Genomic DNA, 27,997 nt, shown 5'->3' on the forward strand with positions numbered 1-27,997 from the left:
ATAAGATACAACCAAAATGGCAATTAACCAAAAACATATGACCATTTAAAACCTAATTGCATGAATAAAGACAAGCCTTTTGTAATTCCTTAGGCACCTTTACTTTTGTCTTTTCTAATAATGTGAGTGTGGTACTTGACCCGTCACAAATTTGTGACAGATATATCCGTCATAAGAGAGACCTATTGTTAATTCTAACATTATTCTACACTAACTAACAAAGAGTTCCATTAGTGAAACCCTATAATAAAACAGATATATGGTATGTCAAAAGATTAGACAAAGCCAACTAACTCCAAACCATTGAACCTCGTATCTTTTACTTTGGCTCTACGAAGAGAAATCATTAGGTTCGGTTCATTCAATCCCATAGTTTCGAAATTGGAATCAATTAACCTGTGTAAAGACTTTGTGAAATTAACAGCCTCAAGCACCATAAATAGAACATTGACGGTCTGATACGCCTTCGTGAGCTGAATACTGCTCACAGAATCCACAGACCATATTCTAAGTCAAACACCAGCATTGACATAATACGCGTCCATAAACAACTCACTGATCAAATGTAGTATGCAAGGCACAAATATATTTCTCATAGCATCATTTGGACTCATGAAGACTTCGCCTCTGTATCCTTTGCTCCCATCTCTATGTACCCTTGTGTCAACACACACCACTTCACAGTACCATCATCATTTCTTGCTACTGTATCGAACCACGACCCTCTGCCAGCCATGGGTCCATGACACACGCCTCAACATTGATTTTGAAAATCCCATCCGCTGGCCCAACCCGCAAGTCAACTCTCTCTGCTTCTGTGGCACAACATCCCGGAGCTTCACCCCACCGTCATTCATATATCAAAAGCTGTGAAATAATTCACATATAAGTTGCATGTCAGTTATTAAAAGTGGGGCTGCAGATTGGTACTGCAGGGGTTATTGTTGTGATGCTAAGACTGCTGACAGAAGAAGGGGGATTTTTGTGTGTGTGTGAGGGTGGATGGGTGGGTGGGGGAGATGTTGCACTGTCATAAGCTACTACTCTATTAAGTTATAACAAATTATTAATTATTAATAGTTAGTCACCGTGCGAACACAAAAGCATGTTTAGACTCAAAACAAATTATTAATTATTAATAGTTAGTCACCGTGCGAACACAAAAGCATGTTTAGACTCAAAGCTCACTTAAGCTTAGCTTCACAATTATGAAGGCATTAAAGAGGCTTTATTACCAGCTTCTTTTGTTTTGTTTTATTACCACCTTGACTACTTCACATTTAATAGTTTCAAAGCAGTGAGATTAGAAAAGACAAACGGCGCATCTACCAAGCTTGAGAAGATGTAGATCAAACAAGATCAAACAACAAACCAAGAAACTAAAAAACTAAAAAACATGGGTGAAAAAAAAGAATTCACCTTTCGATTCAATTGGACGCCTTGCATTGAGTTCCTTGGCGCCACTAAACTTCCATTCGCCTTTTCTGGGTAGCAAGCAAGCACCAGGAATTTCTTCTATAGGCTCTATTAAAACCCTGATGTATACAGAGAGATTGACAAAAATGAAACACTGAAAAAACAAATACTCCCAATAAACATAAACCCAACTTGAATGCTTGATTAAACGGCCAATACATGTTTTACATCAGAACCAAATCAAAGATGCCCAAAATATCCTTTACATCAGAACCAAAGCATGAATAAACCGCCAATACTAAATCAGAATTATTCCTAGCTCAAATATCATAATAATCACACATTAAAAAATAAAGGAGAATACGCAATAAATCCAGAACAATAAAGGAAACCTTGAAAGATACTATTAATAAAATAGAGTACCTGGGTACAAGGTGGCGAGGAGACCGAACCGTTGGAGACGCCGCCACACCCTGGGGGGATGAATGGTGTGTGGAATCTGAAAAGGAGAAAAACAAAGGCACATAAACTTTAATTAAACCAAAAATGAGTCCTTTATGGTCAATATTGGCGTTGAATATGTCCTCCTTTATGGTCAATATTCTTTGCGACGGTTGTACCTCGTGTATTTTTGCAAAATGTGACCACTTTTTGGTCATTATTGGCGTTGAATATGTCTTCACTTGTGACTTGTTTCTTGTTTATCTAACAATCACGTTTCATCTCATTGAGCCTTAATAAAGCCATTTACCCGTGAAAGATAGATTATCAGTAGTATAAGTAAGGGTGAAAAGTGAGAAAACACAAACTTCACCTATATTTACTTCATACCCAGTATAAAAAGGACGAACTAAAAAACTCTTCAAGTTTTAAGGGCGTAAAAAAAAAGATGCATAAGAGCATGTCGGTGTTATACACTCCAAGTGGAAACTCGAGGTATATCTATCTTTTCTAAAATATTTCGAGAGTTAAGCTACTCACCATGGCCTTCAACTCCATTCTCTTCAGTTTTGTTTCCCTCAACGCCCAAGACTAGAGGAAGTTCCTAATCACTCATTTCATAAATTTATTTTGCACTGGCACCACTTCATTTTCCAAAACTTCAATCATGCCAAAAATTGTAATCCGTGCATAATCTGAATGTAAAAACAACATTATACACTTGATACAGAAAAGGAAGCAAGTTGGTAAATTAACATACATATTCTAGGAGAGAAACATGAGCATAAACGGTTAATTGATAAACTAAGATGAGCAGTAAGTAAATCGATCATTATGTGTAATCAGTTTTATGATAATAATACTACGTATCATTAAACGATGTGAAGTTCATTACCATCATTATGTAGCTCATTACCATCATTTCTTACATGCTAATCTAATTAATGATCACCGCTGGCGAGTGCATGAGTTAGAGTGAGCTAGTAATCATTAATAGGTGGTGTGTATAAAAGAGCAGACTCAACTGCAAATCTCACATTAAAACATCTCATTGAGAGTTCTAAATTTGAACAATCTCCTAAACAGGGGAGGGGGAGGAATAATTATAACTTTATCAATAGGATAATCCCTGACTAACACATAGATAAATCCATCAATAATTGTCAAAAGCATAAAACTAAAACCATTGCTGAAGTTAAGCTCTATTTGCATCAGAGTTGTTTCCGCCAACAATTATGATTCAAAATGTGCCTGTATGACTCAAATACAGCAATTCACAATATATATGACAGCAGAAACCAAAGAAGAAATATAACTATTTCTATTTGTGGAGGATTTTAGTTATGATAGGAGGGAATCCAGCCCCTGATTTCTCATATTTAAGTGGAAAATTGTTATCCAGCCTCCCTTAACTCAATAACTAAGTCTTAACTATTCAAACAAACTCAGCGTCCTACTCACTTACACCAAGATCCACCGCTGAGTAAGACCCGCACAAAGCACATACAATTATCTAGGTGAACTATCAATGGGAACATACTCAACAACCATAATTCATACGAAATTTACGGAATTAAATCTTCAAGCAAAGATGTACAAACCTTTTTATACTTTTTAGCATCAAACAGTCCTGCACGGCTTCGAAAAGCAATTGCAAAGATAAAATTTGGCCATCATAGGCCATAATGGGTCTTACTGGGACAGCATAACAAGCCCGTTAATAACTTGAAAAAAAAAATGTGGATGCTTGTCATTAATAAAATAGACATGGATGGAAAGCTATAGCAAAAGCACTACCTGAGACTTTCTCAGCCCGTTACTTCCATAACAGAGCAGTGCGGTCAAGTGAACTTGAAATAAATCACTCACTGTGTACAGACAAGCTAGCAGAAAAGGTAAAGAAATTTCAGTCGCATTAGAAAATTGCCAACGAGCCAAGGATCTTGTACCTATCATACTGACCTTTTATACTGGCTTACCGCCAAGTATTTGTTGTCATTCAAAGAAATAAGCCACACTGACTCTGCAGGCAACAATAACTGAGTAAACTTTATTAAATAGACATGTGCGTGTAATTCAACCAGCTAATTATACCATCCCAGACATTCCTTGACAGTAATTAACTCTTCTATGATGCAAGGTAAAGCAGACCAGACCAGATCATCCCATACTTCTTGCTATTGATGGTTTTCAATATTTGTAAAGAAAAGAATATTTCTCAATTCTTTTACACAGTAAAATGATTATACGAACATGTTGAACACATTATATTACACTAACCTTAATAAGAGCAAATGAAAATAAAAGATTTGAAGATGACAATAAGAATTGCGCTATAAATTGCAACATTTAGTGACTTAGATATTGACATTCAAAGGCATCAACTTTCTCATCTCTATATCGCGAAAAGATTTCCTTTGTATCAACCAAGAACATCCAGATTGTTGACCACATGATTTATGACGAATAAAATTGTGCTCTTAATCTGTTGGACACACATAATCAAAATTCATGTTGCCTGCATCTAATACACTTAATTTCATGAACAAAGTTTGCTTCTTTTTCCAAAATTAATTAAAACCTTCCTGAAGCCAACAAAAAACTGAATTCATAACCCAGAAAAAAGGGCAATAGCACAAAGACTTGAGTACCTCAAAACAACACACAAGATCTCTCCAGGCATTCATGATAAACTATTTTTTCGGAAGAAACATGTACCTTTTCCATAAAATTCCAGACGCCAGGCCGCAATTTCGTCCACATTCCCATACGTGGGAAGCGAAAAAGATGGCGTTGTGGCTTTTCACGATCATGTTCCTCTTTCTTTCTCAAGATCTCGTCATGTCTAGGATCCACCTCCACAAACTGTGATGAGATGATCAGAAGCAATTTATCTAAAACTCAAATTAAGTACTACCTCCATCCCATTATTATTGTCCCCATTTGACATGGTGGTCTAAAGTTGTTGATTTTGATAGATATTTTCTCACAATAGAAATAGTTTCAATCTTTTACAAGATCATGCAAATAAATTGTTTATAAAAACCAAACATATACAAGTATCTTTTCAAGTTTTCAAATATTTGGAGGGATTAATAGTCAAAGTTGCTCACACAATAATATTTTGTATTATTATCCTCCTCCCCAATTGATTTATCCTCGTTCGATTTTAACAGTCGAACTTTTATTATTAATGTCCAACATTTTCGTATAATCACAACAAAATAAAAAAGGGAGAGTCAAGCTTACAGAGTAAACACATAGAAAAGCAGAAAACGATTGTTGAATAAGATCATCCTTTGAAAGAAACCAAGTGTGCAACACTAATTCTTTCAAGCTCTCCAATGAACTCCTTAATCGAGCACACACGATATCAAACAACCTATCATCATCATCATCATCATCATCATCATCATCATCATGACAAAGTTAAAGCCAATCAAAACGCAATGTTAAAACAACTGAAAAGCAGTGTATGTATGACTGCATTCATAGTTGTAACTGACTGAAAATCATTGTAATCGAAGTTAAACCAATCAACTAAACACTAAAATGATCAAAGATTCAAATTTTCTCAATATAATTCATAAAACTAACTCAACAAAACACAAAATTAAGCAAAATAAATAGATGGGTAAGCAAGAAATAATATTAAGACCACCAACAGAAAGCAGACCAGTGAGAATACATTCTTTAAGACCAGTTCCCATTTCCCAACACTATAACATCATACTCTAAATCCATGGCGGATTAACACTGAGTTAACTTGGATCAAATTGAGAAGAGAGATTCAAATTGAATAGACCCACAAAGAGAAACCTTGAAATGAGAAAGAAGGAAATGTGTGATTTAGGGATTGTTTACAATTTATATAATCTAGTTTATTTAGACCAAGTAAATAATAAAAAGGAGGATTAAGACAGACAATTAGATGAACAAAGATAGATGATACAAAGCTCCATATTCAATACAGCTTATTATAATTTGAATATTGGATCGCAAACCAAGTACATGTCGTATAGGTCAAATATAGGCCTAAAATCTAAACACCAAAAATTACACCAAAATTAATGAAATCACACCGAAATGAAGGAAATTAAATTAAAACTTAGAAGAAAAAATAGCAGTAAACCTTCAGATCAAGAGTCTAAACCCTAAACACAAACCCAAAACAAACTCAAGAAAGTGGATGACAATGGATACTCACAAAATAAAAGCAATAGAGTTTTATATAGCGGTGATAACGCGATGATGACGGCGACGTTGATTCCCATGTCAAACTGGAATAATAGCAAGATAAATGTGATTCAAAGTGTGATGTTAAGGGAGAAAGGGGAAAGGGGTTGGTAAGTGAGGGAATGGAGAGGTGGATGAGTGGTGGAACGGGAAGGAGGGAAATGGGGAGATGAAGAGAGGACTGTGATGGAGAATGAATGGCTGAGAGAGTAGGAGACTGGAGAGAGCATACAACAAAGCTCAGTAAGTGGATTATACATCTGATATACTACCACCAGTTTATAAATTTTTTGAGCATTATAATATAGTTTTTGAGCTTTGTTTTAAAAATTATGAGTCTTACTATAAACTTTTCTGAGTTCATTTACTAAAACATTAAGCTCAAGAAAATTAAAATAAAACTCAAAAACATTACGAGTTTTGACGAAAAAAAATAAAATCTAAATTATAAATTTATTAAGCTTAGAAAATCTACACATATGCTCAAAAACAAATAGAGTTTGAGTTAATAAGCTTAGAAAAAATAGAAAAATGCTCAAAAATAAGTAAAATCTGAGGTAATACATCCGATGTATGTTCCTTTTTCTCAACAAAGCTAACAGGCCAACCGAAAGATTGCAAAACAGGCCAGCCCAACCCGATGAATTCGACCAACCCGCATGCAAGAACACACCTTAACCCGCCCGGCAGTGAATAAACAATGCATATATCTCAACTATTCATCCTACTATTCATAAGGAATAGTAACTTGTCTTACCCACTTTTACATAAACTAGTTGTTGCTCCGCGCGCGATGCGCGCGGAGTCCCAAAACCCATATCCGTCTTTAATCAAATTACCAACCTTCGAGCGCAATGCAGAAGTATCTGTTTACGTTGCAGTCATTGGGTCAACACTTCCCGAACATTTAAATCAACCATGAGCAATCTTCGAAACGCAATGTTTAGGCTGGAGTCATTGGGTTGCTAACGATTAGTAAAGAGAAAACGCAAGCAAAATAAGACAAACGATCCACAAATCAGAGTAAAATACTAAAACACAACAAATTAGGAAGTAGTCCCGAACTTCTACAAAGACCTAAAAACACAGCCTCTGACGCAAGCAAGAACTCGGAAATTATAGAGTACCTGACATCAAGTAGTCATATTAGAGATTGAAACTTCATAAAAAATAAATGCGACCCAGGAATACCCATCATCAAATAGTTATTAAAAATCTACGAACTAAACGAAACATGGATACTATAGATACACATCATCACATACACTGAAAACTGAAAAATTTGAGACTTGGCTAGAATAATTTGAGTCTTTGCTACAAACTAAACTGAAACTCGGTTAGATTAGGTTTTTCAAGCTCTGTATACCTCCTAATAACGGAAGACATGCTATCATGGGTAACACCACCAGAGCAGCACTTCCTCAGGCTAAGTTCCCATAATAGGCGTAGTCCCCAATAGCTTGAAGGCTTAAACATGTTTAGCTTAAAGACTGTACTCCGGTCAGCTTTGGCAATCTACAAGCAAGATCAATGATGATCTGAAAACAGTGGCATGATCGGTAAGACTGGCAATTTTGAAACTATTTGAAATTTGACCACCTGCGATGACCTGGTGTCGTAGTTCTCAATAAAGGTAACCGTACGAGAACATCACCAACCAACCACCTCTGTCGGTTTACTCTTTGAATCTGTTGAACGTTGATACTCACTTCTCTCCAGCGCCTAGGAGGAAAAATTTACTATCATAAGCACAAGCTCTACTCATATCGAGCCTAGACCTCCTCAACTGCAATTCTGCAAATGAAAGTGGCAGAGCAGCAAAGATCAGTACTTGTTTTCCAGGATTAAAACAGAAAAGTGATGGTCTCTTCTCCACCGACAACGAGGAGTTTGAAGGTGGTGAGTTTCATTTGCTGCTTATTGGTTTTATTAGAAATGCAAAAAAAAAAGCAACAAATATAGAAGTGAATTTTTTAGTCTTTAGCTTCTCACCATAATAGCTACAAATATATCGTTTGTTGGCCGTGGTCAAATATGTGCTCCTGTAAATAAAAAACAAGTATTCATTAGAATGTGTTTGATAAATGTCAATCTGGCAGTTCTCCGGTGGAGTATTACCCTAGAAGCATAACTATAAGCTTAACATCTAATTTATTAATTGCCAGCAAGAGCAAACAATCTAATAAAAAGATAAGATCATGGGTTTAAAATTGTAATGATAGAGACGTAAAGAGTGAAATTTTGGGACTCAATATTAATCGGACACCATGCATACTAACGACAAATTCATGAAAATGATAGGTTGGCTATAAGTGAAGGAGATGATTGAATCTGAAATATATATACAATGAAATATCTGAAGTAGTCACATAAAATATTCTAAGCTCTTTACCAAGTATTAACAAATATAGCAAGGAGATGAAATTTGGACGTAAAAAGTAATGAACAAGCAATCCTAAGTTGCACAAACTTGGAGCAAAGCTAATTTCTCTTTTTAGATTCTGATCTCCCAAAAAAGGAGACGATTTCAGTAGCAAGAATTACTGCTCAAATATACAACTTGAGCACAAATATAAACGTGAACATACGATTAGGAAAAAAAAGGATTAGTTACTTACAAAGTCACAACTATTACCTCATCTTGGCCTATATGGTTCTTCAAATAAGAAAAAGAAATATATAATGTTGAATATCTTAGGACGACTCAGACTGTCAATAATACTACCACTGCACTAATTAAGGGTTGATTAATATAAATTGCCTCACAATGCAGCCTATGAAAGTAGCATTTCTTAAAATATGTTTTCCTCTCCTTAAATATGTATTTAAGATACCATTATAACACCATTTCTTGTTTAACATCGTCTTAACTACTTATGACGGTTCACACCCAATTAATAGATAGAGGTGGAAATAAAAGAAGGTTGTAAGAGGTCTTGAGTTAAGATGGTTTTAACTAAGACTTGTTACCATTATGACAGTTCACACCCAATTAATAGATACACTACAAGAAAAACTAAAACAGGCGACCGAAATGTGGCGACTGATCTATTTAGTCGCCAAATTGGCGACTGATTTTCAAATTGGCGACTGAAATCAGTCGCCAATTTGGCGACTGTCTTTTTTTAAAAGGGAATAAAGCTTGGCGACCGAGAATTAAAATATGGCGACTGATTTATGTGTAGTCGCCAAATTGGCGACTGAAATTCAGTCGCCAAAATGAATTTCAGTCGCCAATTTTCTTAGTAGAAACCAGGCTGTCACTTTTTAAAAAAGGAATCTATTTGGCGACCGTGTTTTGAAAATTGGCGACTGATGTAGGAGTAGTCGCCAAATTTGGCGATCGAAAGCGATCGCCAAATTGCTTTTCAGTCGCCAAATTTTTTTATAGAAAACAGAAGACCTCTCTCCTGCTTTACTCTTTCGAAACAAAAAAAAAAAAGAAGAAGAGAGGAAAGCAATGGGTAAACAAAGCGACGACAACAACCACACAACCACACCACCACTTCCACCACTTCCACCACCGTGACCACCGTTCTCATTGCCTCCATCACTCTCTTTAATTAGGTTAGTTTTTTTTTGTTTAATTTCAGTTTAATTTGTTTAATTTGTTAGATTAATTTGTAGTTAGTTTGATTAATTTGTGGTTAGTTTGTTAGATTTATTTGTAGTTAGTATGTTAGATTAATTTGTAGTTAGATTTAGTTTAATTTGTGTTTGAATTAAAAGGGAATGATTAAGGGGGTTTGTGTTTAGGTTTAGGGTTATGGGTGGGGGTGGAGGTCGGCCGTGGGTGGTGGCGGTGGGGGAAGGGTGGCCGTGGGTGGTGGCGGTGGGGGAAGGGTGGCGGTGGGTGGTGGCGGTGGGGGAAGGGAATTATTGTTATTATTATTAGTATTATTATTAGTATTTGTATTATTATTATTATTGTTATTATTATTATTATTATTATTATTACTAATTAAACCGCCTTATTATTATTAATGTTAAGCTAAGTGAAACCGTCCTTTGCATTAATGGAATTAGCTAAGTGGAACCGTCTTTTGGATTAAGAGAAATTATCTATTAGCTAAGTAGAACCTTCTTTAGGACTTGATTTTGATAAATTTAGTTTGATAATTCATGTTATTGATGAATTGAGGTAGAATAACCTTGTTATTTTTGTTTTTCTTTTCTCTTTTCGGGGGGTTGTCTGCTTTTGCTAGGCACCACCGTCTGTGTAGTTGTTGCTTCTTGTTTTCTTTTCATTTTTGCTTTTACTTGATTAGGTAACCTCTTCTTACCGATTACTTTTTAAATTTACTAATTTTAGTTCAAATTATGTTACGGACTTTAGGATAGAAGCCTTTACTATGTGGTTGAATTGGGCTATTGATTGACTTAATTAATTTAGTACTTGATTGTGTTGTTGTTTGATTTGATGTTGACTTAGTACCAGTTCAAGAATTACTCATTAGGAGTAATTCTTGAATAGTCCCCATTTTGGGACTGTCTTTGTACGTTTCAAGTCATTTAGGTAGTAAACACGTACTTGTGATTTATTAATGAGGAATGAGTTTGGTGGCGATCCCTTTAATGTTCTCCGAATACATGTATATGTGTATTTGGAGAACTGAAGGGAATTGCTGCCGAATTTTTTCCTCATTAATAAATTACAAGTGTGTTTGCTAGTGACTTGAAACGTACATTGACGGGTTTAGGTTGGAGTGATAAGGACCCCATTCGAAGATGGATTACTTATTGACAATATTTATATATTGTTTTCATATGTTTATTGTATAATGTGGAGTATAATTTTAAAATTTTGTATTTAATATTATTGTTATTTTTTAAAAATGTTTAAATTTCTTTGGGGTCTTCTTTAGATTAAAATGAAGAGATTGGAACGTTCATGGATGTATGAAGGAAGATTAGACCATTCCAATAAGAAAAGACGTCCTACCGCTAGATTTATAAAGGGTGTTAGCGAGTTTATTGAATTTGCTAAACAACAAGATGAATATGACTTGGTAGACAAAAAACTTAGGTGCCCTTGTGCCAAATGCAAAAACCTGAAATACCAGCTTGACATTGTAGTAGAAGAACATCTCATTATAAACGGGTTTAAGCCAAATTATTACAATTGGATTTCACATGGAGAAGCATATTCTCCAATTCATGAACAAACTCACACCCAACAAATACAAAATGATGAGAACCCATATAGAGAGATGGTTGTTGATGCTATGGATTCCACTATTTTTAATAGTGATGACCATACAACTATTTCTGAAGAACAACCGCCACACCCACAAGCAAAAGCCTTTCTTGACATGTTAAAAGCCTCAGAAAAACCCTTGTATGAAGGAAGTAGAATGACATTGTTACAAGCTGCTTCTAGGCTAATTACCTTGAAATGTGAGTTCAATATGCCATTTGTTCTTTGTTGATGGCATTGCCTCGTTCCTTGAGGAATCTTTCCCCGATGATAATATCATGACCCGAAGTTTCTATACTACCAAAAAAGTAGTTAAAGGTCTTCAGTTACCACATGAAAAGATTGATGCATGTCCTGAAGGATGTATGCTATTTTGGAAAGATGATGCTTTGCTTGACAAATGTAAAGATTGTGGGGCGGATAGATATGAGACAAGTGAAGGAGATACAGTTTTGGTGTTGAAAAAAGGCAACGGTAGTAAGAGGGCCAAAAAGAGTAAGAAACCAATAGCATGTAACCAATTGTTTTACTTTCCTCTCGCACCAAGACTTCAAAGAATCTATGCCACCAAAAACATTGCCGAACAAATGAGATGGCACAAAGAAAACCCACGTGCTCCGGGGAAGATGAGTCATCCTAGTGATGGGGAAGAATGGAAACGATTTGATCAGATGTATCCTGATTTTGCCAAGGAACCCCGCAATGTACGACTTGGCTTGTGTACGGATGGATTTGATCCTTTCGGTAATTTTGGGAGGAAGTATTCTTGTTGGCCCGTTATGGTCACACCATACAACTTACCACCTTGGTTATGTATGAAAAGACCATTTATCTTCTTGTCACTTATTGTTCCCGGACCAAAAAGCCCGAAACGTAATTTGGATGTTTATTTACAACCATTGGTGGAGGAGTTGAAATATTTGTGGGAAGTTGGGGTGGAAACTTATGATGTGTCTAAAAAACAAAATTTTCAACTTAAAGCTTCCCTTTTGTGGACAATAAATGATTTTCCCGCCTATGGTATGCTATCTGGGTGGACTACACAAGGACAAAATGAAAGAAATGTAGATCTTTAAACATGTTAACATACTCAAATATGTCGAATTAATTTGTCATAAATTAAAATGGATCTTATGCATGCAAACAATAAAATGAATAGAGGAGAAATCATGTCCTTACTTATTGAATTTGGGTTATTTGGGCACAAAAGAGATCACCTTTCTCTTTTGTTCTTGAGCTTATTCCAATGGAAGAACAAAGATCTAAGAGTAAGATCTCTCCCTAAATATAATACCCAAGGCTCCTCTTAATTAAATTAATATTACAAATACTAGTATAATATTAATCTATGAGAAAATTGAACCAAAAATATTGTTAACACTTTGAATATTTTCGGTTTTGTTGAGAGATAAAGAGAGGATTTTATTTCTCTAGAAAACTTATATTTTGGATGAATTGTTGAATGAATTAATTTCTAACACATTTTAGAGTAATAGGTAAATTAAATTGAAAAACCAATGATGATTTTTCACCTAAAAAACCGGTTGGAAGGGAAGGCTTTTAGGGGAGCCAATGCATGATCACTTTTGTCTTCACAAGGAGTAGTAGGGTTGCATGGCTAAAAAGCAAAACAATCATTATGTTTAGCTACTAATTAAACAATTAATTAGCTTAATCCACTTCCTATATTTCGGTCCATTTGATAATATGGAATCCATATTATTTTTGTCAATTGTCTATATGTTACATGTCACATGTCACATATATTTGTTATGTATTTTTAACATATTAAAAATCAACGTATTAATAAAAATACGTCATATACAAAAAATTGACTTAGTAATTTCATAATTACTAGTACCAAAATATTTTACCATTTATAAATTTCAACTGATTGATTTTATAATAATTCATTCATTTTAATTGTTACATTAAACAATTTATTTCATCCGAGTAATTATACAATTTAATTACTCAGACCGTATCTTATTTAATCACATTTCAATATGATACGTAAATTTTACTTCCAAAATCGTCCGTCAATTTTCAAGTAATTTAATTAACTCGTAACATTATACGATTAATTAAATAATCAATTAAGAGGGTTGCCCTTTAGGTATGACCTAGGGGGTCAACTGATCACCACCGTCACACGACAGTAATGTCAAACTCTAGTAAGCCAATCATTACCGATATATGTTGACCAGTTGACAGTAACAATATTACTTCCCAATTGTATTCATTTTAATGAGACTTAAACATGTGATCATCATGATCAACAGTTGTGATCGCATTATTGTCGGAGGACACATATTCCAACAATCTCCCACTTGTCCTCGACAAGTGTGCGTCACCAATTCTCTTGTCCTATTACTATCTCCCACTCAATGCAAGGTGTCTTTCAGGTCGTACTTGCAAGTGATCATATCGAGAGCGGTTTCCTCGATCCGGAGAATAATCGATTGACCGGATTTATCCACACCGGATACCTTCCGAGCGTGGCCACGCATTTCGATTCATTACTCCTCGAGTGGCCCCGAGATATTGTTATAACCCCGACTAGGGGTGGACAATTCCTATTGCACTCATTCCCTTCGATTAGCCACAACCATCATAACCCAAAATATGCCCATTTGACCCCATTTACGAAGGTCGTAGTAACACAAATCAAAGTTAATCAAACTGTGCCATCTTAGGTGAATAGTCTTTAGTCAAAAGAATCGACTCATTTGAATACTATAGTAGCTCTCGCCACGACCAGGCTATATAAATTTGCCAGAACTCTATAAGCGGTCATAAGGCCCGACAAAATGTTCCTAACAATCTGCCTATGTGATCGACTAGTCATCTCACATGACTCTATGGCATTTGAACTTGCCATCAATCGCCTCACACTCTAGTCACTTCGAGACGTCACCTCATATAAGTAACTATGGGCAAAACAATGTTAATCCATGTTCACTTTAACGGGGTTCAATTGTCTCTACAACCCGTTTGGATATAACAATGTTCAATGTGAGTTAATAATAACTCAAACGACAAATGTCGACATCACACTCGGGTAGTCAATATCATATTACAACCTTGTGATGTATATCATAAGTGTAAACACTCATTGATTGCAATAGAGGTTTAACATCCCATGTGCCCATGTGTTCAAACTTCTTACACTTGCAATTTCCTTCACATTCATGTTCTCATAGCATGAATCTTACCAAGTACACATCAAAGGTTCTCGACCTTGGTTTTGGTTCTTTAACTTGAAAGAACTTTCTTATCGATCATGTCATAACGAACGAATTTGCGATGAATAATACAACTTGTACCGATCAAATATTCCATCCACACGCAATGCACTAGGTACATGTTTTGTAGAATCTTGTAACAATTGACAAGATTATTAGCTTAGCACTTCTCGCAAGTCCTAGCTTAACTAGGAAAGATTGTTTTTGAATAACTTCTTATTCAACCAAGCATCTTTCCAAAACTTCTCATTTCACTTTCTAGGCTTGAAATATTTGGGATTCTCATAAATCCTCATATGTGCTCGGATTTTCTACAATATGTGCAACCTCTTAACACACAATGGAACATTCCGTCAATCATCGAAATCGCTCATCGGATTCTACTCGAGAATTCATGACGTTTTCATTATGGCTCACAAATCATTCATCATGCTCTCATGCATATGATTCATTATTGGACATGTACATGATTATTCTAATGGCGGAAACATTAGTCACTAATAATCATGAGATCAATCGTTCTCAGGTTCAATGAACTACCATGACTGCTAATGGTAATCCCATTTTCATTCATATGAATAACCTATGTATATGTTGATACGATGTGTATCTCTTTAATACTAATCCAACATCCCATGAGGTAATTGGATTCATCTTTGTCCATTTTCATCCAGAATTGAAAACTCAAAAGCTTCTTTATGAAAAGAAGGTATTAGCTCGTCATTCTTTAATGAGTGATGAGTTGTAAATATTTAAGGATGATAGCTCCCACTAAATTCCATGTCTTCACATGAGAATTTCATAACTCCCACTCAATTCTACACATTTCGAAATTGACTTCTCAATCAAAATTTGTCAAGAATATAAATATAAATTGCCTTGCCAAGTTACTAGGATAAAACCATATATGTTCCCATCATATCCTTTCAAAATGCCTATTTTGAAGTGGTCTCATCTCAACCTTACGGAAAGAGATTTTAAATCTCTAACACACTCATGTCATAATGATGTGTAGCAATGTCATTATTCAAATACGAATAATATTTAGAATAGGTCCTTTGGAATACCCTTTCGGAAGGAGGTTTAACCATTTCATAGCGAGGTTAAACAATGACACTTGTATGGTTAATGTGTTGGCTTTTTGAAGATACCAGAATATCAATCTTTGCAACTTAATCTTGATAATGATTAGTATGTTACTTTGATTCATTTAGGCTCTTAAGTAAAACTCATGATTGAAACTATTGGTCAAATGCTTTATAAACTTAGTCAAAACTTGTTAAGACTATACATTAGTTATTTTTCTTCCAAAACTTTCTTTTGGTCTCCTCGTGTAGTTATCTTACGAAAATACTCTATATGATTACCACACTTTGTCTCTTTAGTTGTGTAGAACTAACTTGAGACAATAGATCTCATCTATTCGGCATACTATGTAAATAGATATACCTTTATTCAAATCATTCTCACTTGCGTAGATCTTCATATACGCAAGTACACAATTTGTGTGTTGTGTTCTCATTTTTCTCCCACTCTATCTTTAGAATGAATACACTAAACATTCAAAGATAGCATATGAGACACAAATTAATGATGTTGAAGTATAAGGAGAACTATCTCATAGATAGACTAATAGTTATGAATTTCATATGAATTCTTGGTGATTGACATTCCTTTAAGAGAGTTCATAGACTCAAAATCGCTTCATAAATGATCATACACAAGCCTTAAGCATGTGGACATATAATGAAACCGGTCATTATATTTGTCTATTGGATCACTTTTAGTGAATAATCTTATGTTTCAAAACGCAAGCATTTGAAGATGAAATTTTTAGAACATAAAGGATAAATGATAAAACGGGTGACTTGGGTTGCAAACCAAGTCACTATTATCCAAAATACAAACCATTATCCAAAATACCTTTCCATGTCGAACACGGAAACTTAAAGTTCTAAAAATTCAAAACATTACTTAAAATAAGACAATGAAAAACAAAACTCCATAAAAGCTATCCTTAGCTTCTCCATGGTTTATCATGCTTGTTTTTCTTTTTCCTTGTCTTTGCTTGGTGGAGGCCCTATTTACAATAAAAGGGAGATACATTATCACAACTTTGCATCACATTACCATAGTTGTATTAGAAACATAAAAGAAGGTTAGTCATTTACCTTTGGAGTGATCTTTCCACTTTGATATCACCAAGGTATTTGGAACAATTCCTCTTCCAATGTCCCATGCCATTACAATAATGGCATTTGTCAAGAGGACCCTTCTTGACTTTGGAGGTGCTAGCTTCACAAGACTTAGCTTTGGTGAATGTGGGAGCTTGCTTTTTACCCTTTCTCCCATTCTTCTTGAACTTCCCCTTACTCTTTGTGCTTATGTTAAGCACATCCTTGGGAGGGTTCACATTTAACCCCATGTCCCTCTCGGCTTGCACAAGTAACTTGTGCAACTCCTCAAGAGACACATCCTTGTCTTGCATATTGAAATTCACCCGGAATTGCACATATGCCTTAACCTTAGACAAGGAGTGTAGAATCCTATCTACGATGAGTTCTTTGGGGATTTCAACCTTTTGAATCTTCAAGGTCTCGACAAGCTCCATGAGTTTGAGCACATGAGGGCTAACCTTTTGGCCCTCTTTGAAGTCGAGATCAAAGAATGCCGCGGCCGCCTCATATTGGACGATCCGCGAGTTTGTGAAAACATGGTCACAAGTTTGGAGTAAATCTCATTAGCATTGCCCATTTTGAAGGCTCTCCTTTGGAGTTCCGCCTCCATCGCAAATATTAAGACATTTTTCATTGCGGCGGACTCCTTTTGGTAAGCCTCATAGGCTTCCCTAGTGGCGCGGTGGACCTAGTGGTGGGCTCGGGTGGAGAGGCCTCGGTAAGGTAACGAAGCTTGTCGTCACCTTCGGCGGCTAATTTGAGTTGGGCATCCCACTCGGAGAAATTTGACCCATTCTTTTCAAGTTTACATCGATCCATAAAGGATCGGAGCCATGATGAAGTAGCGAGTGGTGTAGCATTAGGAGTTGGTGTTGCCATTTGTTATGAATAAGAAGTGGTCTACAAAACAAGATATAAGGAGTAAAACAATTGTCGTTTTAATAATACTCGTAAAAATGAATGATTTAAACAAGTTATGTGCATTTTTCTAGTGACCTCTACCCAACTAGGAAAAATGATTCCAAGACCCAAATTCATATCGACTTAGGCACGGGGTAGCCGATGAAACCCTCATCAATATAATTCGGTGGATTAACCTTTTAATCGATTCTACTTTTAGAACTCTTGGTCGATAAAATTACTCTAATATTTATCTATAGCCCAAAACACATCAACAAGGGCACGGGGTAGCCGATGAAACCCTCATTAATTACTTTTGTTGAGTTCAATCCAAATTTCGAATAAATGTGTCCATTATCCAAACCCACATTAACTTAGGCACGGGGTAGCCGATGAAACCCTCATCAACATGAATTCGGTGGATTAGACATTTATCACCCACTTCCCCTACGTAACAAGGTTTGTACCCCGGGGTAGCCGAGTGCACTCCCTCGCGAAATAGGTTTTCATGGTTTCTACTATTTGGTAAGGCTATGTCTCAATTAGTTGTTTTTAGCGAGAGGTCATGTCAATTTATTATCTATCACGTTTTAAGTGAACTAAATCGGTGAACTACGATAATTCTAATTGACACGGTCGATAGACTCGATAAAATAACAATGCATGTTTAGTTATGGCGATTTAGCGATGCATGTGACATAAAATAAAATGCAAGCATAAAATAAATAAATCCTAGTATGGCCTTTCCTAAAATAGAAAAACTATTAATCTATTACATATTCGGAAACCAACTCCATTGGTCCCTTGAACTTCGGTTGTGGCACGCATCTCGAGGTAACACCGTCTTTATGTATCGTCATTCTTGAAGAAATCCGTCTTTTGGAACTCCGGAATGAATAAAATTACATAATAAATTACATAATTACCTATTATACATTTGTGACTAAAATAAAATAAATCTATTAAATTACAAAACGGTGATACGAGATCACAATAAAAATTACAACCGAATCGATATTCCCATACATTTCGGGAAATACCAATTAAAATCTAAGGCCATACTAAGTAAAATTACATAATTCAAAATTACATAAATTAAAATTATGACAATCATAAGAAAATGCAGCATTATATTATGTATGAACATGCTCAATTTTTATGCTAAATCGCCCTTTAATTAGCCAATATCGTATATTACTCGGTTTTTACGGATTTGCGTGATTTCAACATTTTATAATCACAAAAAATGCACAAACTCATATTTATGCATAAGTTAATTACCCTAACCTCTTAGGACTCAAAATATAGTCTCCACTAGTAATTTGACCATAATTAACTTTTATTTACAAAATTGTTCATAAAAGGACCAAAAATTACAAAAATAAGCTATTAAACTTCAAATAAATCCAAAAATTTCAAATAAATTCAAAATTTGAAATTTAAATTCATGAACATTCTGGAAAAATTCCATGACACTCATAATGTTCAAAATCTTAGGTTAAAAATTCCGAAAATTTTCCGGAAAAACAATGTTGCGGTTTATCGATATTTAATAAAATAATCATAAAAACATGGAAAAATTATTTTCATTAACTTTTCAATTTTAGATCTGAAAAAATATAATAAAATGCAACATTAGACGTTTTTCCTAAGTCATAGATTATGTTTTATTAATTTTCACTAATAATGTCACTATTTATGTCATTTTTCTTCAAAAATTCATAAATCATGCTAAAAGACTTCTTTATAGCCAATTATTTTACACACATCTTGTAAAATTGCATGTGACAACATATAAATTTTCTATGACCAGATTCGAAATTTAACTCATATTAACCTATTTTTTTCTTAAATCCGAATTTAATAATGAAAAATTCATTTTTCGAGCATAACAAGTGCAAAAATTATGAAAATTTACAGGTTATCTCAAAATAATATATGTAACAACATATCCAAAAACCAAGTGACAATTCGAAGTATAGCTAATTTTCGACCAAAAATGACATTTTTACTCATAAAATCACATTTAAATGTCATTATTATTAAATATGAACAATAAAAATCCGAAAAATTCACCAAAAAATCCTAAAACATTTTAGGACCAGAAATATTAACATGCATGTAATTATTTCGTGATATATCATAATAACACAAATTTTACAAGTTTTATTTTGTTATTCATATAACTCGGAAAAACTTTTAACCAATTTGCATGCAAACAACCGTGGCTCTCTGATACCAATTGAAAGAAATGTAGATCTTTAAACATGTTAACATACTCAAATATGTCGAATTAATTTGTCATAAATTAAAATGGATCTTATGCATGCAAACAATAAAATGAATAGAGGAGAAATCATGTCCTTACTTATTGAATTTGGGTTATTTGGGCACAAAAGAGATCACCTTTCTCTTTTGTTCTTGAGCTTATTCCAATGGAAGAACAAAGATCTAAGAGTAAGATCTCTCCCTAAATATAATACCCAAGGCTCCTCTTAATTAAATTAATATTACAAATACTAGTATAATATTAATCTATGAGAAAATTGAACCAAAAATATTGTTAACACTTTGAATATTTTCGGTTTTGTTGAGAGATAAAGAGAGGATTTTATTTCTCTAGAAAACTTATATTTTGGATGAATTGTTGAATGAATTAATTTCTAACACATTTTAGAGTAATAGGTAAATTAAATTGAAAAACCAATGATGATTTTTCACCTAAAAAACCGGTTGGAAGGGAAGGCTTTTAGGGGAGCCAATGCATGATCACTTTTGTCTTCACAAGGAGTAGTAGGGTTGCATGGCTAAAAAGCAAAACAATCATTATGTTTAGCTACTAATTAAACAATTAATTAGCTTAATAAATTGAAAAACCAATGATGATTTTTCACCTAAAAAACCGGTTGGAAGGGAAGGCTTTTAGGGGAGCCAATGCATGATCACTTTTGTCTTCACAAGGAGTAGTAGGGTTGCATGGCTAAAAAGCAAAACAATCATTATGTTTAGCTACTAATTAAACAATTAATTAGCTTAATCCACTTCCTATATTTCGGTCCATTTGATAATATGGAATCCATATTATTTTTGTCAATTGTCTATATGTTACATGTCACATGTCACATATATTTGTTATGTATTTTTAACATATTAAAAATCAACGTATTAATAAAAATACGTCATATACAAAAAATTGACTTAGTAATTTCATAATTACTAGTACCAAAATATTTTACCATTTATAAATTTCAACTGATTGATTTTATAATAATTCATTCATTTTAATTGTTACATTAAACAATTTATTTCATCCGAGTAATTATACAATTTAATTACTCAGACCGTATCTTATTTAATCACATTTCAATATGATACGTAAATTTTACTTCCAAAATCGTCCGTCAATTTTCAAGTAATTTAATTAACTCGTAACATTATACGATTAATTAAATAATCAATTAAGAGGGTTGCCCTTTAGGTATGACCTAGGGGGTCAACTGATCACCACCGTCACACGACAGTAATGTCAAACTCTAGTAAGCCAATCATTACCGATATATGTTGACGAGTTGTGATAACAATATTACTTCCCAATTGTATTCATTTTAATGAGACTTAAACATGTGATCATCATGATCAACAGTTGTGATCGCATTATTGTCGGAGGACACATATTCCAACACAAAAAGCATGTCCTTGTTGCATGGAGGAAAGTAAAGCATTTTGGCTTCCCAATAGCAAGAAAATAAGCTGGTTTGATTGTCATAGATGCTTCTTACGAGAGGGAAATCCACATAGGAAGAACAAGAAAGCTTTCACAAAAGGTAAAGAGGTGCTTGATGCCCCTCCGAAACGAGTGCCTGGGGATGAGATATGGAAGACGGTATGTGATTTACCATCCCCTATTGATGGTACCGAGGAAGAATTTAAAGAATTGAAAAAGCAGAAAAACGGTTGGTTTAAAAGAAGCATTCTTTGGGACCTTCCTTATTGGAAGAGAATGTTGATAAGACATAATTTGGATGTAATGCACATAGAAAAGAATTTCTTTGAGCAACTAATTGACATGATCATGGATGTAGAAGGTGAAAAATGTGATAGCATTGCTTCTAGAAAAGATTTGCAGAAATTTTGTCATCGTCCCAAATTACACATTCGCGGCGACGGGTCTAAGCCAACATCCATTTTCACTCTCGACAAAGCTAAGAGAAAAGTATTGTGTGAGTGGTTACAAAATTTGAAGTTTCCTGATGGGTATGCATCAGATTTTAGTCGATGTGTTGATCTTAAGAAGCTGAAGTTGCAAGGCTTGAAAAGTCATGATTGTCATGTATTCATGGAGCGATTATTACCCGTTGCTTTGAAACACCTCGTGCCAACAAACGTTTGGAATGCAGTTGTTGAGATTAGTCAATTCTTCCGAGATTTATGTGCCTCTTCAATATGTGTTGATGACATGATTAAATGCTGGAAGAGCAAATACCACGAGATATTGTGTAAGCTTGAAATGATCTTTCCTCCTGCATTTTTAACTCCATGGAGCATCTACCGGTTCATTTGCCATATGAAGCCAAAGTTGGGGGACCCGTCAAATATAGGTGGATGTATCCATTTGAAAGGTAATTAAGATAATCTAGCTACTTTTAAATTAAAATTAATAATAATAACTAATCTATTTATTATATGTTAACTTTATTATTAATAAAACTCATCATTAACTTTTATAGGTTTCTTAATCATTTGAAGAAAAAAATTGGTAATAAAGCTAGGGTGGAAGGTTCTATATGCAATGCTTATTTAACGGAAGAGATTGCAAACTTTTGTTCTCTTTACTTTGAAAAACATATAGAAACCAAAGCAAAAAACTTGAATGTTGAGAAACCGGATGAAGTAGACGGAAGTTTACCCGAATTTTTTCAAACTCAAGATGATGAAGGGTGTTCATCAAAGGGGCAAACACGATATTTGGATGATAAAGAGTATAATCGTGCCCACCTTTACGTGCTATCTAATTGTGACCTCTTGGAGCCATACGAAACACAGTTTGTTAATGATTTCATTCAGAGGAATCCTAATATAAGTAAGGATGATGTTTGGGACAAACATGAGGACCAATTTCCATCATGGTTTTAGAAACATGTAATTGAGTTGAATATTCAAGATGATTTGATAAGAAGTTTGGCTTTTGGTCCTTTAAAAATGGTAAGAACGTGGAATCGATACTCGGTTAATGGGTTTAATTTTCAAACATTCAACCACGGTAAAGGTAAGGCTAGGTGCAATTGGGGGGTTACTATTTCTTCTCTTGATGACAACGAATACTATGGTATAGTTGAAGATATCTTTGAAATTAGTTATAGTGGACGTGACCGAGCTTATAAAACTGTCTTATTCAAGGTTGACTGGAAGGATAATTCGTGGTGGAATGAGAGTACATGAACAATACAAGCTTGTAGAAGTGAATCGTACTAGAACATACTCTAAGTATGATCCATTTATACTTGCACATCAGGCTCATCAAGTGTATTTTGCTACTTATCCAAGCACAACAAATGATAGAAATCAAAATGCGTGGTGTGCAATCTTTAAGACAAAGGCACGGTCACAAGTTGATACAACTTTTTTCAAGAAGAAAACGTTTCAAATGAAACGCTTTTGTCTCCACCCGATGAAATCAACTATGAACATGAGAATAAAGATGGTGAAGACATGGAAGAGGAAGAATTTTATGATGTGGAAGAGAGACTCAGGGGGGAGGATGAGGCGGAGGAGGAGGAGGAGAGAAGGGAAGAAGAGGAGGAGAGGAGGGGGGAAGATGAGGTGAGGAGGAGAAGGGAGGAGGAGAAAAGGAGGAAGGACGAGGGGTTTGGAGATGAAGATGATTATGATGATGATGATGATGATGATGATGATGACGATGAGGAAGAGGATGAGGTTGAGGACGAGGGGTTTGAAGATGAAGATGATTAAATTGGTATAATTTTGTATTCCTCAAGAGTAAATTATTAAAATTTAGAAGTCTGTATAATTTTCATTTATCATTATTTGTGTTAATTTTTATTTGTATTTCTGCAGATGGTGGAGCGGTCGAGGTAGGAAGCGTGGAGGCGGCTCGGGAGGAGGACAGAGTACGCGTCCGGAGCAGGAGGAGGAGTTTGTGCGGGAGGATCGATGCGAGCATGAGACGGTGACGGTGAGGAGACCGACGCTACCGACGAGACACCACGGGTGCCGATACGGTACACTTCGGATAATAAGATAATTCTTGAGCCGGCGGGATTATGGTAAGTTTTATTCTTTATTAGTCTACTATTTTGTTGTTTTTTTTTTTTTTTTTTTTTTTTAAATAATAATTGTTTGTAATTTTACATGTTCAAAATAAATGCAGGTTTATGGACGATTCCGTGGTACGAGGTGTCACGAAAAGCACGAAGACTAATTTCGTGGGTCCAATTCCTACATCGTGGACACAAGCTTCTCCTGCACAAAGAGATGCGTGGTTCAATAACTTTCGGGTATATATTTTCCGTATTTCTTTGTTTTAATAACCAAGGTTATACTTTTATAAATACTAATATGAAATTTTGTCGCTTTTTTTTGTAGCAAGCATATGCTTGGTCACCGTCTCAAGAACGGAATGTCCGTATCAGGTACGAGGAAGTCGGTACTCGACGATATCGGGACGTGATTTGGAAGGTAGTTAGGCGCCCAAAGGAACCAGAGCACATGAAAGGTATTTAATTAACTTGTTTTGTTATTTGTATTAATTAGTATATACTCTCTTATATTATAAATAATATCAAGAACTTATTAGTTATGATTTCATATGTGTAATTGCGGGTGACAAGTATGAAGGCTTAATAAAGCATACCAAAACTCCCGCTTTTCGAGGAAGAAGTCTAAGCAAGCATCCCTCAACAAAAGAGGAGGAAAGGAAGACGCCGTGAACGAGCCAACTCATTACGCGGGTTCACGATCGTTCTGGAATCGTATGTTGGGGGTAAGTTTGTCTATTATTTCACACTTTTTTTTTGTTTTCAATACAACATGTTTATTTTATGTTAGATTTTTTGTTGATTTTCTAACATGTATGTTTTTTTTTTCATTCGAGAGAGGAAAAAGAAGAAGTCACCGATTAGGTGACGGTACGAAGCTGTTTCTGGACACGCATTCCAGGGTTGACCACAAAGGAGTTAGAACTTGGACTAAGCCAAAAGACAAGCAATTATATGTAAGTTTCCGTAACACTTAATTTTTGTTAATTTACTCTCTTTTAAAATGTCGTATATAAGGTGGTTACCATATTAACTTACAACCATTTGTTTAATATTGTAGGAAGCATTTGAACAAGAAAAAGCCGCCAATCCAGAAACTCAGGATAATGACATATGGTATAAGTTGGTGGATGGCTTCAAGAAAGGGAACGTGTATGGTACCGGAAGTTCAACACCGGCTTTCTATGAGAAAACGCGTAGGAGATCGACTTCAACAATTCCCAGCAACACGTATCAACCGGGAATTATTAGTCAACTTCAAGGTCAAATAAAAGAGCGTGATGAACGTGATGCCAAACGTGATGAAGAAGATGCCAAACGTGATGAAGAATTGCGCCAAATGAAGGAAAGAATGGCAATGTTTGAGACTTGGTGGCAAGGTTGTAACCCCGGACCTAGACCCAACTACGATCCAAATAATCCGCATGGTCCACAAGGGGGAGTGGAGCGGTGTTGGCTTCCAAGTATGATGATTTTAGCATGTAAGCTTGTAAAACTTGAACACTTTAGACTTGAACATTTAGAATAGCTTAGCTTGTAAAACTTTCATTTTCAATATATGAAATGAAGTTTGAGAAATTGGGAGGTGTTGGGTTGAAATGTATGGTGTTGTGTGTTGAAATTTGGGATGTATGGTGTTGTGGAACATCGGTTTGTATGCAGGTTGTAAATATTTGGCTAGCAATGAAAACGAAAAAAACCACCAAAACTTACAAAGAGCTTTGGCGATCGATTTGTGTTTTAGCGTGATCGAAAGCGATCGCCAAATTGGCGATCGATTGACAAGGTAGTCGCCAATTTGGCGATCGATTGACAAGGTAGTCGCCAATTTGGCGACGCTTTCGATCGCAAAACACAAATTAGTCGCCAAATTTGGTCAGCCAAACTGGCTACGTCACCCAAAAAAGGCGACTGAAAAATCATTTGGCGACTGCTAATCAGTCGCCAATTTGGCGACTACTTTTAATCAGTCGCCAAATTGGCGACTACCCTATCAGTCGCCATTATTGACATTTGGCGACTGATTTGTCAGTCGCCAAATTTGGCGACCGACTTTAGTCGCCAAAGCTAGAAAAGGCGACTAAGGTCCGCGACTGACCTTTGGCGACTGATTTCAGTCGCCAAATTGATTTTGGCGACTGATTTCAGTCGCCAATTTCAGTCGCCTGTTTTAATTCTTTTTGTAGTGATAGTGTGAAAAACACTGGCCTACTGTTCATTCCCCAATGTCTCCTCTTTGGCTAAACCCTAAGAAACAAAACTAAGTGAATATTCCCGATAACATCAACATATAAAATGTACTATCACTCTTACTCGAATAATGCTCGATGGTCTGAACTTTACCTCTTCTCTTCTTTCAAAATCATATTCTACTCGAAGTTCTAGCCACCCAAATCAATGTCTTAATTAATCTAACATAATACAATTTTTCTGTCCCTTTCATGTATAAGACCGTTGTATGCTAACATATAGTGATTTGTGGCCCCGCCAACTAAAACATTAGTAACTAAATAAACCCGCTTAACACGTATGGTTTGATTGTGTAATTCTGCCTGGTGTAGGTTCCAGTTAGGAATTCAAAATCATTATATGCAAGCTTAATATTTTTTATGCGTACAAATGCATTCTAACAGCCTCTCACTTTCACCCTTTGCCGGACCACATTGGTAGCCTTTTGAAGATCACGCCGGCTATTGTAAGTTACCATCTAAACATCCTAATACTATAATAGCACAGGCATGTTCACTCCACAGGCGCCAGTTGAAAGTTATTGATAGAAGAGTTACGTGTGCACTGAGTAGACAACACGGTGCACATGGAAGTCATGAACTAAAGTGAACCGTTATAACTGTTAAAACCTGATGATAAGCTGAAAAGAAGCAAAGAATCATACCTGCGTTTTTTCTGCAGATGCAGTGATGCGTAAGATGCAAAAATCCAAACTTGTTATCCATAAATGTCCAAAGAAAGAGCTACACCGGTAAGTATAGTACAAACAATACTCAGTAAAGAGACTCAAGGTGGCATTGTCTATGAGATGCTTCTGCTAAAGACATATATAGACATAAATCGAATCTTAAATTTCAACAGAGATAGAGGCAAGTAAGCAAGAGTGGAAGTCCATAAGTTTAATTTACCATAGGTCTGCTATTAAGGCCGATAAGTAGTAATTTACCACATAAATAGAGGCAATTAATCAAATAATAAAAGTAAAATTACCCCACTATGATATTAAGCTGGATACATGTTAAAGTTACTCCAGCTTTTGGCTGCTTCTAAAGAACTTGTGCTTCCGAGTATCCGACAGACTCTAAAAATACAGGAACCGGCTTCTTAGAAAACAATATACAGAAGGTTAAGAGTTAGACAACAACAACAAAAAAGCAAATAAGCTCTGATCTAAGTTACAAGATGCATCTAAACAAAAAAAAAAGTTTGTGCTGAAAGAGTACGACAAGCCAATTTGATAAGCTTGGGTTTCGTTCCATCTGTCAACAACAACGATTACAAAGCCAATATACTTTCAACAACACCACCCATATATTAAGAGTCGAATAAGGCTCGATGGTCTGAACTTTCACCATCATCATCGTAATAATCATCATCAATCAAACAAAAAGTAGCAATACTAATAAAGGGTAAATAAGCTAAAATCAACGATAGGATCGAAAATCCACCATGCCAGAATGTCGATGCCGATTTGAATCACACAATACCATCTTCGACTGAATCACCCTCTCCCACCCTATCTCATCAAATCGAAGAAGAAAGACATCACAAAAAACCAGCAAAACCTGAAAAAATAAAATCAAAGTCAGAAAAAAGAGAGATTAAAATCAAACCTCACTAATAGATGTCGCTAGAACGACGCCATTGTTGTACAATCAGTCATGCCGCAGTGATGGACATTATTTAACAATAGTGAAAATCCAAAGACAGTGAATGTAAATATGTAATAGCAAGTTGTGTAGACAGTCTCAATGAGTCTAGTGTCTCGAAAGTCCTTCTTCATATAATAGAGGATGGGATGATTAAAATTAGCTTGTGAATATCCTCTAAATAATTAACTCTGAATTATTGAGATTAGATGAATGTCAAGCATTTGATGAA

At 35.3% G+C, this 27,997-nt stretch overlaps 1 protein-coding gene across 11 annotated transcripts; it reads right to left on the reverse strand.

Moving 5' to 3' along the window:
- Nucleotides 1-26: 26 nt before the first annotated feature.
- LOC141611837 (uncharacterized) lies at nucleotides 27-27,994 on the reverse strand. 11 transcript variants are annotated; one of them, XR_012528833.1, is made up of 18 exons: nucleotides 27,730-27,972; nucleotides 27,565-27,632; nucleotides 27,107-27,197; nucleotides 26,781-26,859; nucleotides 8,086-8,135; nucleotides 7,697-7,887; nucleotides 7,460-7,608; nucleotides 6,937-7,041; nucleotides 6,065-6,137; nucleotides 5,107-5,239; nucleotides 4,576-4,722; nucleotides 3,820-3,880; nucleotides 3,655-3,740; nucleotides 3,459-3,552; nucleotides 2,398-2,552; nucleotides 1,840-1,915; nucleotides 1,420-1,535; nucleotides 27-867 (listed from the first exon to the last, which is right to left on the reverse strand). XR_012528833.1 is itself a non-coding variant. In XM_074430478.1 (9 exons), the coding sequence occupies exons 5-8, from the start codon at nucleotides 7,567-7,569 to the stop codon at nucleotides 3,857-3,859; spliced, it is 414 nt and encodes a 137-aa protein (XP_074286579.1). In that variant the 5' UTR covers nucleotides 7,570-7,887; nucleotides 8,086-8,135; nucleotides 26,781-26,859; nucleotides 27,107-27,197; nucleotides 27,565-27,991; the 3' UTR covers nucleotides 3,631-3,740; nucleotides 3,820-3,856. The 11 variants fall into 11 exon arrangements, 1 of the variants encoding a protein (XP_074286579.1); XR_012528835.1 differs by lacking the exon at nucleotides 6,065-6,137 and having other exon boundaries at nucleotides 7,703-7,887; nucleotides 27,730-27,869; XR_012528834.1 differs by lacking the exon at nucleotides 6,065-6,137 and having other exon boundaries at nucleotides 27,730-27,837.
- Between the last annotated feature and the right edge of the window lie 3 nt (nucleotides 27,995-27,997).

The sequence above is a fragment of the Silene latifolia genome, chromosome 11 (genome assembly GCF_048544455.1).
Source record: "Silene latifolia isolate original U9 population chromosome 11, ASM4854445v1, whole genome shotgun sequence".
NCBI lineage: Eukaryota > Viridiplantae > Streptophyta > Magnoliopsida > Caryophyllales > Caryophyllaceae > Silene > Silene latifolia.

Excerpts from the sequence above, each read along its gene's own strand:
- LOC141611837 (XM_074430478.1), bottom strand. The coding sequence starts at position 7,569 with ATGTTTAAGCCTTCAAGCTATTGGGGACTACGCCTATTATGGGAACTT. Across the intron at positions 5,240-7,459 it reads ATGTCTTCCGTTATTAGGAG|GTTGTTTGATATCGTGTGTG; the intron begins GTATACAGAGCT and ends TGATGATGATAG. Across the intron at positions 4,723-5,106 it reads CTTTTCTATGTGTTTACTCT|TTTGTGGAGGTGGATCCTAG; the intron begins GTAAGCTTGACT and ends ATCTCATCACAG.